Here is a 19,165-nt window from a genome sequence, read left to right as displayed (position 1 = left end):
AGGATTTCCAAGGGCAAGTTGTCAGAGAATCTGGAGGAAGGCCCTCCCAGCTGCTGCCTGCCCTGCCCTGCCTTTCCTTTCCTTCTTCCTATCTTTCCTTATGTAGTGTGTATGTGTGTGTGTGTGTGTGTGTGTGTGTGTGCACGCACACACGTGCCTATCTACGTACACACTCACACCACAGCCCTCAGACACAGTTGGCAGAGTGTGGGTCTCGGGGTTCAGATTCAGGGAGCCAGGCTTGGCAGCCAGCACATTTACCTGTCAAGCCACCTTGCTGGCTCCCTCCCTTCCCTTCTGAATTTGTGTGTGACAGCAGTAGGGGACAGAACACCAGGAGGCCCACGCTGCTCTGTGTACTGTGGATGGGTTCCAGGCTCTGGGACTGTGGCCTGTACGTTCTGTCCCTACCTGCCTTCTTCCTGCTCCTGCCTTTTGTGACAGCAGGCCAGATCCCTGGAGAGGGCCTGCCTTCCTCAGCGTGCCCTGAGGCCCACCCCTCCTCCGACCCGCCAGCCCCACCCCTCCTCAGACCCAGCAGCCTCACCATCCGTACTGGCATCATCCACCAGGATGATTTCCTTCAGCAAGATGGCAGGGCTGGTGTGCAGGACGCTGTACACTGTGCGCAGCAGAGTGGACCAGGCTTCGTTGTGGAACACAATAATCACACTGGTGCTGGGCAGTGGTGGACAACGCCGGAACTTCTGGTCAACGCACCTGGAAGGACGGAAGGATGGACACAGCTCTCTAAGTCCTGGGGGGGAGGGGAGGAGCTCCAGGAGGGGAAAGAGATCTGGCTGAAGCTCCCTAACCACCACCCCACCCCACCCTGGAGCTAAAGCCCCCACTAAAGCCCCCTACTAAAGCCACACCCTGAGCTAGCTCAGTGTCCTAAGGCAATGCTCAGATACCCCCACCCCTCCCCCCAAGTTTTGTACTTCGATCTCTAGGTGTTCCCGTGGCTGACTCACTCGGCACCTTGGACACTGTGTCAGGTGTGATCTGGTCCAGAGGTCCCAGAGGGCTGAGTCATTAAGGGCAAATGTTCATTTGAGGACAGTGTGAGGGGAAGGCCTTCCCTGAGAGTTCTAATTCACACTTCCCCCTCTAAGCACTTCCCGGAACCCTGTGATCTGACTCCACCAACACTGGCAATTTCTAGGGACCGGTCCCTCATCGTCTTCTCTGGCAACCATCGCGTGACGACTGGCTATCCTGTCATCTGGACACTGTAAGGAGCGGGGCCCTGGATCTCAAGGACCACACAAGTGCACACCATTTTTGTTTTGTGGAGACAGGGTCTCCCACTGTAAACCGGGCTGGTGTCACGCCTGCAATCCTCCTGCCTCAGCCCCTGAACTGCTGGCATTATAGATTTGCCACGTCAGACCCAGTCTCGGTGACACCCTGATTCCTTCCTGCTTGACAGGGAGATGGGTCTCCGGGCCTGCCAGGGAGCTTCCTCAGCTCCCTGAAGTGGCTGCCCCCGTGGCAACGGCCTTTTTCTCCCGGAAGTTCCTGCCTGAGGGGCACCAGGCTCGAAGCCCTAAAGGGTCATGACTTCTAGATCAGAGTATTTTTTTCTCTTCAACTAACTATTTAGTTGAAAAGGACAACAGCTAAGTGTGGAAGAAACAAATAAAAACCAAAACAAATAACAAAACAAAGAAACTTTCATCAGGACACACATGAGCACAGTGGGTGGTCTTCCCTATTACCACGGTAGCAGTCAGGAACTGTGCTCTTTCCCATCAGAGGCCCAGATGGCAGGCTCAGTATCTTGGGGGCAGGGCTGCAGAAACCACAGCTTTGTCCCAGCCCCTCCCAGAGTTCCATGCCAGATCCTGGTCTGCAGCCCTGACTTCCTTCTTCTGTGTCCTGTTCCCTCCATAAACTGCGTCTTAGTCTCACGGGTCCGTCTGGGCCTCTGCTGGACCACGGTGCTCCTGAACTCCAGCCCCCTGGGATCAGAGCAATGGGCTAGCAGAAGAAAAGCAGGCAGAAAGGAAATCCCTGTCTTATCTCAAATCCCCATCAGCTTTCTTCCTGACAACTGGCCAGCGACCACAGCCCTCCTGCCACACTTCTGGGAGAGCTCTGGTCTCCGCTGAGAGTTCTAGGTGCTACTTACTCAGGAGGCCGCGTGTCAGGCCCCAGGGACCTCTGCAGGGAGATGCGGTCACTGGCAAAGGCGTTGAAACAATGCTTCTTATAGCCCTCTTCCCTTTCCTGGGTCTCTAGAGGGGTCCACTCTCTCTTCTGAAATGCTTTTCCATCTGCCCCGGGGCTGTTGGGGTCCTGAGGTGGCCGTTCCCAGAACGGCTTCAGCTCAGCAGGGGTGTAGAAGCCTGGGAGGCAGGAGTGGTTTGTGGAGAGCAGCGGCTCTTGCGGTTCCGGAGCCCTGATCTGCAGCTTGGGCACAGCACCTCTGATGTTGTTCACCGCACCTAACATGAGGTCCAGGACATGGTCCTTCTGGCCCACCAGGGACTTCAGCCACGGTTTCTCCACGGCCTCCTCGCGGTTGCTTACGTCCTTCTGCCGGATGAAGAGGAAGAGCATGAAGGCGCTGCCCAGCATGGCTAGGCGCAGGGGCATGTGGCGCCGGCGCAGGAGCCTCATCTTCCCAACTGGCGCCCCAGCAGGGTCAGCACCAAGTCCTGGAGCTCACTGTAGAAGCAGCTGGATGCGCCGGGGTGGCCACGCCTGGGTCCTCAGCCTGAGAAAACAGAGCACAGGAGGGAAATGAGCCACAGCAGAGATGGGCAGGCGCTAGGGATGCGGGTCTGAGCGCGGCTCGAACGGTGGGACCACCTTCGCCCGCTCGCAGCATCCTGGTGCCTCAATTTCCTTTTGCTGCGAACTGAGAAAACCAGGTCTGGGTCTTTCCTGCCCAGAGGAAACGGCTTTGAGAAGCAGCTTGCCACTCAAAGTTTAGTGGGCACACACTGCTCAGCGCCGTGCTTCAGAGGGCGGGGCCCGACGGCAACTCCACGAAAACCTGCACTTTGGTTCCTAGTCTATTTTGGGTTTTGAGACAGGATTTTGCTAATTAGCCTAGGCTAGCCTTCAGCTCCTGATCGCCAGCCTCCTGCATCCTGGGATTATGGGTATGCACCACCAGGCTTGGGCCACGCTGTGTGTTAGATAAACTGGTTTGTGTGACCCTGCAGGCTTGTACTAGCGCTGGTCTACAGGGCAGCGAACCGCAGTCGGCTGAAGGGCGGGACGCGTGGAACAGCAGCTGGGAAGCTCTCTCTCTGCAGCAGCGAAAGGAATGAACCACATGCCAGTGGGTAAAAGGGCAAGATGCAGAGAGATACAGTGTTCCCATTTGCCAAAAAATTATAAAGCATGACCATGTTAAAGATGATGTTTGTGGGCCGGGTGTGGTGGCAAATGCCTTTAATCTCAGCACCCGGGAGGCAGAGGCAGGTGGATTGCTGTTTCTGTGAGTTCGAGGCCAGCCTGGTCTACAGAGTGAGTCCAGGACAGCCAACGCTACACAGAGAAACCCTGTCTCCAACAACAACAACAACAAAAAAGATGACATTTGTGCATACAAGCATGTGGTAAAGCTCCAAAGAGGCTAAGAACAGTAAAGCCAGTTTCTGAAGAAAGAAAAAAGCGCATGAATTAGCCAGGCTAAGTGGATTCCTCTGTATTTACTATCGGACGACAACAGCAACAATAATAATATAAGCATAATCTAGTCTCCAACCCCATCAGAGACTTGAGAAGGAATAAATTAATTACCTCGGTACACAGGAAGTGCAGGTTAGCAGCTTCCAAAATAAAACAATGACGGAGACAGTTTGGTGCCTGGACAGCCACCCTAAACTCTCTATAATGCTGGAGCATCATCTTCAGCCTTCTGGCCCAGTACATCCGACAGACGTATTTGTGAGGCAGGAACTGTTGAGGACTCGCTTACTCTGTCTCGGCAGAGTTTGGCCGTCGACTCAACCTGCATCCAAGCTTGCCCGTTTCAGGCAGAATTCTGTCTGTGGAAGAAATGAGGGCATTTTTGCCCAGTGGCTTGTTTGCCACATTTGAAGCCATCTCTAAAAGGAGGTTTTTGATGCTCATCATCTTCTTTGAGGTAGGCTGGGTATTGCCAGGAGTTAACTTGTTTTGTTGCCAAAGAATCTTTAAAATAATAAAACCATTCTTAAATGCTATATTCTGTAGGTCTCTGGGGTCTTTTTTGTTTTTGTTTTTTTTTAATTTATTTATTGTGTATACAGTGTTCTGCCTGCATGTACACCTGTAGGCCAGAAGAGGGAGTCAGATCACATTATAGATGGTTGTGAACCACCATGAGGTTGCTGGGAATTGAACTCAGGACCTCTGGAAGAGCAGACAGTGCTCTTAACCGCTGAGCCATCTCTCCAGCCCAGTCTCTGTGGTTTTTGAAGACTCTGTCTATCTAGCTACCTGCCAACAACCTACCTACCTGCCATTCTGAATCCTATCTATCTGTTAAATGTAGGATGTATATTTTTGTGCTAAATTAGATAGTGTTTGACATGACCATGAATCTGACTGTCCATTAACTTGTGTCACCTAATTATCCTAAACAGTCTGCAATAGCAGTTTTAAAAGTATTGGAAGTAAACCTTGTATTATAAATGAGTTGTGTGAGTACAACACCTCATACCAGAGTAGAAATATATATGTGTGCCAAAAATAACTTTTAAGTTTGAATAATGTTTCAAAAATAAAATTATTTTTGCCCTAATATACGAAATTCTATATCAATGAATTAAAAATAGCCTTACTTGAGAGTGACAATTATTAAGACCTTAAATTGAGAAGATTCAATAATCTACTTTTGTCCTATTGTCTCTATATATTTCTATATTCCCCTTTCTTTCTTTTCAACCCCTATCTCCATACCTAAATAAGAGAAAAGAAAAAGAAAATGGAGAAATCCCTGAGTCAACGTCTTTTTCTCTCTGAATAAGGCCATTAACAATTTGTAACCAACTCCCAATGGCAATAAACATCCATAGCCCAAGAAAACAACCAAGAACCTATTCAATGCCCCTTAAGGGAAATGGGACAACGAAGGTGGAAGTTTCTAGTTTCTTTGAAGACTCAGATGTGTCACGTGGTGTTTTTCTGGAAGATGTCGTGTGAGAGGGCACGTGATGTTTTTCTGGGGGCGGACACGTGAGAGGGCACGTGATGGGAAGGAGTGTGAATAGACCCAAGACAGTGGGATGAGGCTTTCTGCATTGCTATGCTGGTCTTCGATTCACAGAGAGAAATGTTCCAGAGAACTTCCTGTGGTTCTCCGGATGATTCTGGCTGCTTCCGCTGACTTGTGCTGAGTCAGCAGAGCCTAGCTGTTTCTGCTGTACCGTGTCACCGCTATGGATTTGTGTTGCTGTTTGGTGTTTGCTATTGGACTGGACTGCTGGTGTCCTGACAACGCAGGGTGGAACTGGCCCAATGAACTACATCCACACAGGTCCACAAACTCTTTTTCCTATTAGCATTCTTTCTCCCCTTCCTCTGGCTGGTGGATTAGAAGTGAAGTTGAAGTGTTTAAGAACCCTAAATAAAGTAGGTTTTGAAATTCTAGCCTTCAGGTGCTGTCCTTTTTTTTTAATGACTGCTTCTTGCTGATTTTGGATGAAGAATGCCTTTTTGGGAGTCCACATATAAGTGGAAGAAATAGCTAAGAAAGCTAGAAAAAGCATCTGTGGTCCAGTCTCTAAATGTTGAGAAATCCTAGGCTTAAACAGAAGTCCTCTTTGGGACAGTCTGAAATGCTGGACCAATTGAAATCAGCGGCTTTTGCAGAGCTCTCCTGGGAGCAGGCTCTGATGAGCCGCAGTGGGGCTGGAACAGACAGTGTCTCAGCACGCTGGAGGGTGAGTCCTGTCAGGTCTGATCCGGAGTCCTCAGTGTCTGGTTCTTCTGTTCAGAAAATATATAACTTCTCAAGAGCATTATTCAGTGCTCAGAGTATAAATGCATGAGATGTGCAGGATGCACAGATCAAGTGAGGATGGTTTTCTGCTTTTTGAATGAGCAGGAAAAGGAAAATTTGTATTTAGGGCTGTTTTACTTTGACCCTTCTCAAAGAAGATGCATAATATTACCGTTACCAAAGAACACACAATCACTACCTCATCGAAATTAAAACAAGATTGGATAAATAAAAATGCCTTCCTCCAGACTCCTTGGCACCTGCCCTGTTAGTCTGAGCGGCTACCTGCCTCCTGCGAGAAGGCCTCCCGTTTAAAGAGATAAGCCAGTTGCCCAGAGCAATAGAAAAGGCATTACATTTTTAAATAAACTTTATGTAAACTCCCTTTTACTTTTAGTCTTCAAACATTCCATAGGCATCTTGTACCTGTTTAGAGGTTTGGGCTTGGATTTTTATATTTGTTGTGGCTACTTTTGTCCTGCCCCTTTCTCTATATGCAATAGGTAGTCGTGTCTTTACAGCCAAACTTTACGTAAATTCCTTTCTTTCTAGAGTTTAAGTACCCGGGTTGTCTTGTCCTTTTTTTCCATATGGAATGGGTGGTTATGCCTTTTTGTATGTTTGTTTTGTTTGTTTTGTTTTTTTGAGACAGGGTCTCTGTGTGTAGCCTTGGCTGTCCTGAGCTCACATTGTAGACCAGGGCCTCTACCTCCCAGAGTGCTGGGATTACAGGTGTGTGCCACCACACCCAGAACATTTTTTTTTAATCTCAAATACAGTCAACGTCTTTAAAATTCTCATGTTTTAGCAATGTCAAACAACAACAACAACAACAACAAAATACCCTTTCTATTTCAACTATAGGGAAAACCAAAACGTTTCAAGCAAAGAGACATGAAAAATTTAAGTTTTGGGCCAGTTGTGCCATCTCAGGCTGCAGTGGTGGACCCCTGTCTGTCATTCCTTGGAATCTGGTGTTGTTAAAGTGTATTGGTGGGGGTGGGGGGCTGGAGAGATGGCTCAGGGGTTAAGAGCACTGACTCCTCTTCCAAAAGTCCTGAGTTCAATTCCCAGCAACCACATGGTAGCTCACAACCTTCTATAATGAGATCTGATGCCCTCTTCTGGCCTGCAGGTGTACATGCAGGCAGAGCACTGTATATGTAATAAATAAATAAATCTTTTTTAAAAAGTGTATTGGCGGGTCCTTCCCAAAAGACTTCACAAGGACCTGCAGCTACAAAGCTCTGAGCTCTAGCAGCCATCGACACTACCGAGAAAAGTCCTGTTCCTTCCTCCCTTCTTCTGCCTGTAACCTAGCATTCCCATGCCTTGGCTTTCTCCCCACTCTCTCCCTGAAGTTTTGTAGAGACAGCACGGAAAACTGTGACCACCATTAGACAGACTGCAACCAGTTCTATGACAACAACAGCCAAAACAAAGCCAGAAAAGGTCCACGCGCCCTCTGCCACACACCCTCTGCCACGCGCCCTCTGCCACGTGCCCTCTGCCACGTTCCCTCTGCCACGTGCCCTCTGCCACACACCCTCTGCCACACACCCTCTGCCACGTGCCCTCTGCCATGCGCCCTCTGCCACATGCCCTCTGCCACATGCCCTCTGCCATGTGCCCTCTGCCACATGCCCTCTGCCACGTGCCCTCTGCCGCACACCCTCTGCTACTGCATTTTCTTGTTTACGTACAGCTTAGGCCTGGCTCTGTCTAGAAGGCTGCCTCCCAGTTTCAGCTCTCCGACCTGCCACGTTTCCACAGCCGCCACTGCTCTGTGAGAGCTGAGCCCATGGGCGGCAGCAGAGAGCAGTGCTTGTGAAATGCATTTGTCCTTGGTTCCCGCTCTTTGCCTAAGTAACCATCTTTCACCTAGGACTTCTAAGGCTATAAACTTAGCCTGGTTCCCATTTGTTGAAATAATTATTACTATGTAATATTGATTTACAATTCGAGTATAATCAGCAGTTACTCCTTAACCAGCTTTATACCCAAATAACCACACAGAGAGACCAGGATCTATTTAATTAGCCTAGAGCTCAATGCTGCACAATAATTACGTCATCCTATACCTCTGTGCCAGTATAGTTTCCTCCCATTCAGATTTCCCACATTAAACTTGCTTTAAAATCATCTCCCAGGTCTGGCTCATTTCTCCTGGTGCTTCCCGGTCTTCTCTACGTACAATCCCTCCTGTGCTTCCAGCTCTTTCTCCTCCCCTCACTGGACCAGGAAGTTCCACTCTGTTCCCTGTTACTGCTCAGCATTGGCTAGTCGGCTTTTATTGGCAATGCAGACAGAAACGGTGACATGTTGACACAAACTTAAGGAAATACTTAAGATAAACATCACAGCAATGTGATAGTGGGATAGAGAAACCAGCATTTGAATGAGCAAAGGTAAACTGCACGGTCCACAAGAACAAGGCCCCAGTGGAGCCTCCCAGAAATTACCCCCAGGCACTTGTTCCTTGGCCAAAGCAACACCTTACATGTTCTGCTTAAAAGTGGCTCTGGGCTGGTGGCAGGATAGTTACCACCCAGCCACAGTAAACATGTTAAGTCTACACTGAAACAACAACAACAACAACAACCTGAGGTGACTCTGCTTGAGATATTTAGCCGTGTTGGTCCACCCCACAGTGCCCTGCCTGTGCAGAGCCTGGTGTTGGGGGCACATGGCCAGCACAGACTCAGTGGCCAGCAGGCTCAGTCTGGGCTGGGGAGACAGAAGCTTTAATTCTTGTTTTGAGGCTGGGGAGACGCTCAGTGGTTGGGAGCACTGTCTGCTCTTGCAGAGGACCTGGGTTCAATGCCCAAGACAAACATGGCGGCTGACAAACATCTGTTACTCCAGTTCCTGGGGATCCTGAACCCTCTTCTGGCCTCTTGTGTGCCCACAGTCGGTACACACGCATACGCACAACCAAAACCAAAACACCCATATACGAAATCAAAATAAATATTTTTTAAAATTCCTACTTTATATTAAGGACTTACTGATTCTGCCAATATGTGTGGGAGACCCGCCATGTGCCGGGGACTCTGCAGTGATAAGGGGGTTGGGGGGCATCCCTTGAAGGAGGGCACGGTTAGTCAGGGAAGTCAGCTTCCATAGATGACGCAGCAAGCCGGGAGTGTCAGCGGGATGGCTTTGGATAGGAGGAGGAGTGTGTGGAAAATGGCAAGTGAAGGAAGGTGGAAATATCACGCGGGGGGTGGGGGTGGTGTGGGGTGGGGAGTGGGGGGGGGAGGGGCTGGGCACCCAAGGGCAGAGCTGAGATGGCCAATCAGAGAACAGCGGCCCAGGGTGGTGAGGCCAGGAGCTCTGTGCTGCTTGCCCTTGAGAAATGAGGAACAACAAAGGATTTTCCAGGAAGCCGGGCCCTGCTGAGGTGAGCAAGGAGCCACTCAGTACAGGTATGGTCAGGTGAGAGGGAGCTGGAGATCTGACAGGGGTGGGGGGGCTGAGGGGGGATGGGGGGGAGGCGCCGTGTAGATGGCAGAGGTGTCACCAACAAAACAAAGGCCCCCAGTGGGGTGTGTGACTCAGCTCCTTTCCCCAAGGGGTTTAAAACGTCTTAGGGAACAAGAACTGGGAGGTTCCGGGGAAAGAACTCAGTGGTTAACAGCAGTGGCTGCTCTGAGGACCCGGGTTCAATTCCCAGCACCCACATGACATCTCACAAGTGTTGTAACTCCAGCTGCAGGAGACCTGATGCCCTCTTCTGCCCTCACAGGCACCCGATACCCAAGAGGATACACAGACATACATGCAGGCAAAACATTAATATGCATAAAATAAAAATACTTAAAAAATTTTTTTTCGAGACAGGGTGTCTCTGTGTAGCCTTGGCTGTTCTGGACTTGCTTTGTAGACCAGGCTGGCCTCGAACTCATAGAGATCCACCTGCCTCTGCCTCCCGAGTGCTGAGATAAAAACAACGTTTGTTTTTTTTTTTAAATAAAATTAAGTGGAAGTGCTGATTCCAGCAGTACCTGTTCAGGGAGAGTGAGCACTGAGTGCTGTCTGGCGCTTTGACTCTGCACCAGACTCCTACCTAAGTTCATGACAGGAAGAGGTAACAGACAGCGCCAGGACTCACCTCCTCCAGGAAGGCCTCCTGGAGTAACCCGTCACTCCTGCGCCCTCATCGAGGCTCTGCCCGTGGTCCGCTGGTGAGGTGGACACCTTCGTTCATTTTGTTTTCCCTGGAAAACTGAAGTCCTCTTGAGCATCAGCCCTCTGGATCCAGCCTGGCCGTCTTAAAACTTTCTCTCTGGAACCCGCAGTTCCTCAAGGTTCTAACCACATCCTGAAACGAAATGAGACACCTGTGATTACAGTTGGCAGGAAGGGACTTGTTCTCCACAGTGTTGGCTCAGCACGCAGGCAACAGGAAGACATCCCTTAAGAAACACAGTTTCACGGGCACTGTAGGGCATGGGGCTAAGGGCGCCTGCCCCATGCACCTAGCAATGCCCAGGATGGTGGTTAGCCAGGGCCAGGAGCTTGAGCCCCACCAGCCTTGGTCCTGCGTGTGTCCCTACTGATCAGGCCTGTGCAGCCTGGCCTTCCTGGCCACCAGCCCTCCCTACTGACAGTGAGCAACCATGCCCAGCTCCTTTTCTTCTCCTGGGCCTGTAACTCTTCAGACTGTCAGAGCCAGGATGCCCCACATCCTCGCTCAGGAGGCCTTCCCAGAGTGAATAAGTGGAGGGGGCACTCGTGGGCAGGGAGGATGCACCTTTCCCCACTGCCCTAGCCAGACAGCCCGGGGTCTACCCGCTCCTGATTCCAACCTGCCGCTATAGACAGCTGCAGAGTGTGGAATCTGCCACGGGAGAAGCCTCAGGGTGTGGAGCCTGCCATGGGTGATGCCACAGGGTGTGGAACCCACCACAGGGTGTGGAACCCACCACGGGAGGAGTCTTTCAATGGCCAGAGTGTGGGGGTCGGAAGGCAGGAGAGACGGTGGAGGACACAGGCTCTGTTCCCAGCACTCAATGGTGGCTCAGACGTCCAGCTCAGGGGACGCAACACCCTCTTCCGGTCTTCAAGGGCAACAGCCATGCATGCAGGCAAAACAGTCATACACATAAGATAAAAATTAATTAAAAAAAAAAAAGGCCAGAATGCAAAGAGACATCTGTGGTGGTGCATGTCTTTAATCCCAGCACCCAGGAGACAAAGGCCAGTGGCTCTCTAAGAGTTGAAGACCATGCTGGTCTACACGGTGAGATCCAGGCCAGGACTGTATAGTGAGGCCCTGCCTAAGGAGAGCATTAGAGAACCAAACTACAACCATGTGGGGACATTCTGGGGACATCTTCAGCACTACAAAAACAAAACAAACAACAAAACCCCAAACTACATTGCACTATTTTATTAAATTTTCCTCTCAGTTATTATTTCTGGGTACAGGATATAGCAAAGGCTCCGGGTAGCTCTTAGCCTCAATAGCTTCCAGCGCATAAAGGTTACAGATTTAACGGGGATCTTTGGGAAACCTTATTTTTGCTGTTAGTTTGCAAATTTTGAATAATCAGATTTTAATATTATTTTTACCTTACTGAAGATGACAAACACTCCTTGGTTTAACATTAGCATGTGGGCTGGGCATGGAGGTCAGTGGGCCAAGTGCTCGCCATTCACGCCCGAGGCCCTTCTGCTCCACTCCCCGCTCTGCATAAGTTGGGAACAGTGTCCCCCAGATTCTGAGCTCTCAGGAGTGGAGGCAGGAGGCACAAAAGTGCAAGGTCATGTGACTATGCAGAGTTTGTAGCCAGCCTGGGCTACGTGAGGACCTGTCTCCAAAATGAAATGCAATGGCATAAAATAAAAAGTAAAAAATGGAGCCGGGCGTGGTGGCGCACACCTTTAATCCCAGCACTCGGGAGGCAGAGGCAGGTGGATCGCTATGAGTTCGAGGCCAGCCTGGACGACAAAGTGAGTCCAGGACAGTCAAGGCTACACAGAGAAACCCTGTCTCAAAAACTCTCCCCCCCCCAAAAAAAAAGTAAAAAATGTGTTCTTCAAAGTGTGCATTTCTAAGTGAAGGGTAACCAATGTTTAAACGGTCACATTCTCGGGTCTAGGAAAATGCCTTTCTCTCTAGTTACAGGTTTCAAAGGCAGTGACCAAGCCGATCCCTGCCGCTGGCCTCTTCCTGGAAGCTTCTGGTCTCATATCACTTCCAGTAAAGTAATATGAGAAACTGATTAGACAAAATTCATAAAACTAAACCAAAATTAACCGGCTCCCCTTATCTCCCTGTCTGTTTGGTTTCTTCCCTCCTTCTTTCTCTCCCTCGGTTCCGGGGATCTAACCCAGGGCTTCGTTAAATGCTAGGCAAGGGCTTTTTTTTTTTTTTAAACCAGTGAGTCACACCTCCAACTCAGGCCTCCTGTCTTTACTTGCCCTTGACTCTCATCACAGCCTGCCTTGCGTCTCCATTCCCTGCCAGGGATCTGACTCCCCGGATCCCAAGCACCACGCCGTTTCCACTGCAAGGTCTAAAGGGCAGCCGGTGTACAGTACGGGGCCAAGCCTCCCTCTCATGAGGAGGGAACACTTCCTGCATGTGTGTGGGTTAAGTAGCACTCTGCTGCCACACTTGGCCTGCTCCATGGACTCCTCTCTGGGTATCCAGCAGCCCGTTTTATAGGCGAGGATAGCTCTGGCTGGGCGGCCTCACTGGTGACTGACACACAGGTAGTGGCTCCCAGGAGCGAGTCCTGTCTTCAATTCCCACGCCATTGTTATGTCCCTGATACTCTTACCTCCCCCAGGGACGTACTAGAGGGACTGGGCTCTTCTGAGCACCACCACCCCTACTCCTAGCCCCCCATCCCCTCCCACCATCCTCTTCTACCCCGACTCAGGGATCAAACTTAAAGATGCTGAAACTGCAAAGTACCAAATGAGGTCTTGGCTCCTGTGAAAGACAGGGTCAGCCACTCAAAACACACCCTTGCTGGCTGGGTGGCCTCTTTGTAAAAGTTCCTTTCTGTGTACCTCAGGGAGAGAGTAGAGACGTGGCCGTCCAGGAAGGGAGCTGCCACGCCATCGCCACCACAGGATATTTGCTCAAGTCAATTGGCTCAGTTATGAGGTCTCTTCAAAAGCCGTGGGCGGAGCCCCTCTGACCAAGTGTACCGAGGTGGACATTGTGGTGGACGGGGAACAGGCTGTAGGCAGAAAGGAACTGCAGGACTGCCTGGCCAAATGTCTGTCCCCTCTTCCCCGGGACACTTCCTTGTCATTGAGCCCAGCAGCCTTCGCCTCTCCGGTAGTCACAAAGCTCCCCTCCCCCCTCCCTTGGATGTCTCTGTGATCACAGGACGGTGGGGACTTCCACTCCCTGTCCCCTGAGGTATACCTGCATGGACACTGGGGCTCTTCCTGAAGACTGTCTTTACAGCTATTTGGCTTATTCCCCCAGGAGGGTGACACAGTGGATATTTCTGTAGCCAGTCCGGCAAAATGCCCTAGGCCCCAGCACACGTGTTCACTTTAGGTCTACATGCGTGGCGGTGCACACCTTTAATCCCAGCACTCGGGAGGCAGAGGCAGGTGGATTGCTGTTTCTGTGAGTTCGAGGCCAGCCTGGTCTACAAAGTGAGTCCAGGACAGCCAAGGCTACACAGAGAAACCCTGTCTCGAAAAACCACCCCCCACAAAAACCTTTTCTACTGGAAACCTAACAGGGTTTTCTCACCACGGGGTAATAGGGTCGGTGTCTGTTACAGCTTTGTCATCTTACCCCAGTCACTGCAGATCAAGATGGCCCACAGGCAGCACTGTGTGTGTGGGGGTCCCTGCTACAGGACTCCAGGGATGGAGGGGAGGACCTCACTCACTTAACCTGGGGGGCAGGGGTGGGAGGTGGGGGCGGGGTAGAGAAGACACAATGGCTGGGCTAGCTCCATCGGATGGGGACGCTGAGCTTTCACACTCTCTTCTCTCCTGGCTGGCAGCCTGCCCTTGGCTGCAGGAGTCCTACTCAGGATACCTTGAAACTTCCATGGCCACAGCACTCAGTAGGCAGCCAGCTAAGGTGAGCAGTTTCCCCCCACTGCTCCCAACAGCAATTGGAGTCCAGCACCCCCCCCCAGCTCCTGGTCCTCTGCTCCAAGATCTGCTACATTCAATCCCTTCTCAGTAACAAGGTTACCAAGCTCACCCTGCCTTCTCTCTCTCTCTCTCTCTCTCTCTCTCTCTCTCTCTCTCTCTCTCTCTCTCTCTCTCTCTCCCTCTCTCTTTCTGTGTGTGTGTCCCACATGCCCTTCCTCTCCACTCAACTATCATCAAAACTGTTGCAGCCCCACCCAGCCCCTGGAGGGTGAGATATGGTGCCTGCCAGACTCTTGCTTTGGGCATCTCTGTTTCGTGATCAGCAAAGCTCTGGTCAAGTTCCTTTGGCCTCAGGCTATTTAACTGTGGCAGAGTGAGACAGTAGTCAGCTTCCTGTGTGCACTTAGCTTCCGGCCTGACCCGATGCTGTCTTTCCCTGAAGGTCTCAACAAAGCAAAACACTATAGACAGCGTAAATCATTACTTGTGACTCTTTCCCCGCCCCTCCCCCCCCCCCCCCCCCGCCCCCAAGCCTTCTGAGGCCAAAGAGTGCCTACTGTTCTCTCAGGAGGAACTAAGTTCTGCTCCCAGCACCCACATCTGACAGTTCACACTCCCTTTAGCTCCAGCCTCAGGGGAATCCGGCTCCTCTCTGGCACACACACATACACGTAATAAAATTAAATAAAATAAAAAGAGGTCTTTGTAGCAGGACGTGGGGCCCACACTGTATCCTCAGTTCTTCAAGAGTGTAGATAGGATAGAAGTTCAGGGGCTGGAGAGACGGCTCCGGGCCTGAGAGCAGGGAACGAGGCGGCTCTGAGCTCCTGTGACTCCAGCCCCATGGGGTCCATCCCTTTTCTGGTCTCCGTGGGCACCAAGCATGCACACACACACACACACACACACACACACACACACACACACACACACACGAGAAGGCGGGCAAGAAAAACACTCTCACATGTAAGATAAAATAAATGGATATTAAAAAAAAAAGAGTTCAAGGTTCCACAGGGAATTTGGGGCCACCCAAGGCCACAGGGAACCTTGTCTCTAAAACACAAAAGGAAAGGAAGGTTTCCTATACTAAGGTGTGTGTCACTGTCCTGGGAGCTGGGTGCGCAACCTCATTCCAAAAGCCACTCACTCCACATGCTTTCTCCATGTGGGACTTTCCCACTAGATGTGTGGAGGACGAGCCCAGACACCTAGATCCTGCTTCCTGTCTCCCTCCACCCTTACAGCCTGTTTCCCAGGCTTCTGCATCCAGAGTGCTTGTCTGACTGACTGGCCAGCCTCCCACCTTCAAGATATACACTCCTCTGCACTGGTGTGTGTGTGTATGTGTGTGTGTGGTATGTGTGTTTGTGTGTGAGGAGGTGTGCATGTATACACGTGTGGTGTGCTTATGTGGATATGTGTGTGTGGTGTGTCTCTGTGTGAGGTGGGGGAGGGGTTTGTGTGTATGTGTGATTATGTATAAATATATGTGTGGTGTGCCTGTGTGTGAGTGTGTGGTGCCTGTGTGTGGTGTGTGCTTGTGTTTATGTGTTTGTGTGCTTGTGTGTGTTTGTGTACGTGTGTGTGTGTGTGTGTGTGTGTGTGTGTGTGTGTGTGTGTTCCCCTCCTTCCTTATCTGTCCTTTGTTTGCCATTAGGTGCAGAGTATGGAGTTTTTCCCTGCACATCTCTCCCTGGGACTCAGGACCAGGCTGGGCAGGGTACGGGAGAACAGCCTGACGCCATGGGGCTCTCAGGGGCCCACAGAACCTTTCTCAAAGCCCTTTCCTCCCCGGGCTGAGCCCATCCTTGTTTACCAGGCAAGCCTTTTCTCCAGCACAATTACAGCATTGAGATCGCAGAGACAGGCACTGCCCTGCACTTGACCTCTTGTTATTCAAACCCTCACTCCCGTCATGGAGAATGGACATTTTGGGCTTTTCCAGAAGAAAGGCTGAGGCTATATGATGAGCCAAGTCTGTCTAAGCTCTGGCACAGCCATTCACCGGGTCCTTCTGGCACGAAACTTCCAACGGTGGAGGAGGGTGGGGGGTGAGTGTGTGTGTGTGTGTGCGTGTTCCAGAACTGGACACGCTGGAGAGTGTCTGACAGACCGGAGGGGGGCATTTAGGACAACACTGTCATCATCTTCCTTTTGCTTTTTCAGAAAAAAGGAGTATTGGCTACTAGGATGCAGCCTATGGTCACTGTACTATGTCATCCAGGCTCGCCCAGGCTCGCACAACTCTGTCTCATCCTCCTGAGTAGCTGGGATCGTAGTGGCGGCTTGCTCCTTTCATCCCAGCACTTGGGAGGCAGAGGCCAGCCTGGTCTACACAGTGAGTTCCAGGCCAGCCAAGGCTGTGTAGAGAGACCCTGTCTCAAAAATAAAAAATAAAGTAAAAAGCAGACAAGAACCCCCCAACACAAGTTATACTTTCTGTCATGTTTGGTTTTTGCTTTGAGGCAGTCTCATGTAGTCCAAACTGGCCTCAAACTCACTGTGTAGCCAAGAATGACCTGCTTGCAACCCCCCCCTAAGTGTTGGGGTCACAACCATGTGCTACCAGGCAGACCCAGACTATGCAGTGCTGGGGACGGGACCCAGAGCCTTACGCGGGTGACTCAGACACCCTGCCAACTCAGCCACAACGCCCAACTCCTAACTTCTGTTTTACCCAGAAGGAAACTGAAGTTGTGAGACACACACAGCTGGGAAAGAGCCCAGTTTGTCCTCGAACCCAGGCTCACGTCTGTCCAGAAAAGCATCTCCTCCTTTGCTCCACAGCTCAGGCAGTGAGAGGCACGGCAGCGCTGAGTCAGCCACCTGCAGCCCTTCATTATACCCAGCCCCGCCCCGTCCTATGAACAGATCTCAGCTGAGGACTGAGCTGCCCCTCCCAAGCCTGATCCAGGCTATGACCATATCGTGGGGGGGGGCGGGGTAGGGGATGGCGAGGAGGGGGTTGTCCCAGTCAAAGGTGGACTAAGAAGATTCTAACCTCAGAGAGCACCTAACCCCCAGGCCCTCCCCCACCCCCTTTTCTGGACTCTTCTCTGTGCTGTGGGCAGTGGTTACTCGGCAGCCAACCTTCTCCACAGTTTCACTTGCTCTATACTTCCTTTTGACAGACAGTCCCGGCTTGCTCGTGGGGTCCCCGCCCACCCCTCTCTCCTGTCATTTCTAGGTTCCTAAAGCACATGGCGTGGCCGGGAAACGCCTATGATGGTGCGGGGTACTCTTGGATAACTTGAATGAAGTATATTTCAAAACCTTGACCTAGTCATCACAACCTTGCCTTCATCATCCTTCTTAGCTTTCCTCTGATGATGGAGCAGGGAAACCGGTCTCCCGTCTGGAGGAGTGTAGGGCCTAGGTAATGCGCACACCTCTGTGTTTAATGAACATAGCCCCCGGAGGCTCTTTGGTGTGTCTAGAGTCATTAAGCTCTCAGCCTTTGTAGGACTAGGACAAGCTCAGAGTGCAAGCTTAAAGCCTTCCCCGGCACCTCTGTGGGGATTACTGCTTAAGATAGGGGATCCCTTTTGAGCGTTGCTAAGGCATGCTGTCAACCAGCCAGACCCACACAAGCAGGAGAGCGCTCTGTGCAGTGGTCTGGAGTGTGGGATGACTGGCCACTAGGCAAGTAGCAAGAGGATTCTCCTTTCTGTCATCACGGGTCATGGGACAAGTGGGGGAGAATGAGGAAGTCGGTGACAGTCACTGTCACACACTCCCTACACACTACCACAAGAACTCTGTTGGCCACCCTCAAAAGAGCGGAGCATCCAAGGGGAGATAAATCAGGCACTGGCTCTGAGGGGCCCCCCAACCAACGAGGCTTCTCCTGATTTGTCCCTTCCGTTCAAGGGGTGATTTGGCAGGAAGGACCCTCTTTGACGGACTTCCCGCGCTTGAGCACAGGAGGTGGTCCAATCTGGGGAGGCGTGGGGTAGGCGCCAGGGCGAGCGTGGGGAAGAGGGATTTCGGAGTTCCCGCTGGTTTCTGAAACGCAAAGGTGGAGGGTGTCCCACCGAGGGAGGCGCTACATAATGAGTCTGACCTGACCCTTTCAATTTACTGCGGGGGGAGGGGGTGGGAGCCGGGGGAGGGTTGGGAGCCGGGGGAGGGCGGGTACCCGGGACTCGGTGTGAGCGCAAGTGGAGCAAGTCCCTGAGGAGCCCGGGGCTGCTGCGAGGTCCGAGGGCACCGTGGGGTCGCGCGCCCCGAGGCAACTTACCTATCCGCCGAGGCACAGTGGCCCGCCGCCGCCGCCGCCGCCACCGAGCTGCCCGCGGGTTTCCCGACAGGGCGTCCGGGAGGGCGGGTGCAGGGCGGGTCGCGTCCCAGCTGGCGCCCCGCCCCGCTCCGGCAGGTGCAGAGCCTTGGCTCCTGTCTCGGGACGCGCAGCGGCTCCCTCCAGACTCGGGTCTACTCGGTGCAGGGTCCGCGGCCAGACCGGGTCGCAGGGCAGCGCCACCCCAGGCGAGGAGCGGGGCACGGTGTGCCGCGTGCCGGCTGGACGGCTGCAGGCCTGCGGCGCCCAGAGCCCCAGAGCAGCAGCGCAGGACGTACGGGAGGGCGGCGAGCCCCGAGGCTCTGTCCCAGGTGTCCGAGGATGTGCAGAGATTAACTTCCCCGCCCATGCAGAAGCCAAACTCCAGCCTCAGCCCCGACCTCCCGTTACCTGAGGGTCTGTGGGAGGCAGCTGACACTGCAGCAGTGTGTCTTAGCAGTGTGGTCCAGGATGCGTAGGACACCTTCGAAGTAGTTAGAAATGCAGATTCTGAGACAGGATGCGTGGCACACTCCTAAAATCCGAGCACGGGAGGCTGAGGCAAGGAGATTGTGAGTTCCAGGCCAACCCGAGGTGCATAGGGGCCCACGTCTCAAAAAAGAAAAGAAAGGAAAGGGGAAAAAAATGTGTGTGTGTATGTGTGTGTGTTGTTTTTAAAGAAGGGCTTGATTCACTCATCTATGTGTATATGCCCCTGAAGGCACACAGTCAGAAGAATGCACAGTCCCTCAGAACTCCACGTTAGATGCACTTGCCCGGCTTCTCTACAGGGGCGCTGGGATCTGAACCCTGGTCCTATCATTGAGCAGCAAGCACTCTTCACCGCTGAGCCATCT

General features: G+C 52.0%; 1 protein-coding gene across 2 annotated transcripts in view; it reads right to left on the bottom strand.

Annotated features, from left to right (window-relative positions):
- Positions 1 to 18,464, bottom strand: part of GALNT6 (polypeptide N-acetylgalactosaminyltransferase 6) — a 50,156-nt gene extending 31,692 nt beyond the window's left edge. Inside the window, exons 1-4 of one of the 2 annotated variants that reach the window (XM_084749735.1) lie at positions 18,273 to 18,464; positions 10,059 to 10,268; positions 2,135 to 2,722; positions 548 to 720 (exon numbers count right to left, since the gene is read on the bottom strand). In XM_084749735.1, the coding sequence (XP_084605861.1) occupies positions 548 to 720; positions 2,135 to 2,625 (664 nt within the window). In that variant the 5' untranslated portion in view covers positions 2,626 to 2,722; positions 10,059 to 10,268; positions 18,273 to 18,464. The remainder of the gene's footprint in view (positions 1 to 547; positions 721 to 2,134; positions 2,723 to 10,058; positions 10,269 to 18,272) is intronic. The other variant, XM_084749734.1, reaches the window with a different exon arrangement.
- Positions 18,465 to 19,165: the final 701 nt, after the last annotated feature.

The sequence above is a fragment of the Acomys minous genome (assembly GCF_964271855.1).
Source record: "Acomys minous genome assembly, chromosome: 12".
In the NCBI taxonomy this organism is placed as follows: Eukaryota; Metazoa; Chordata; class Mammalia; order Rodentia; family Muridae; genus Acomys; species Acomys minous.
This window is presented reverse-complemented; position numbering and strand designations above follow the sequence as displayed.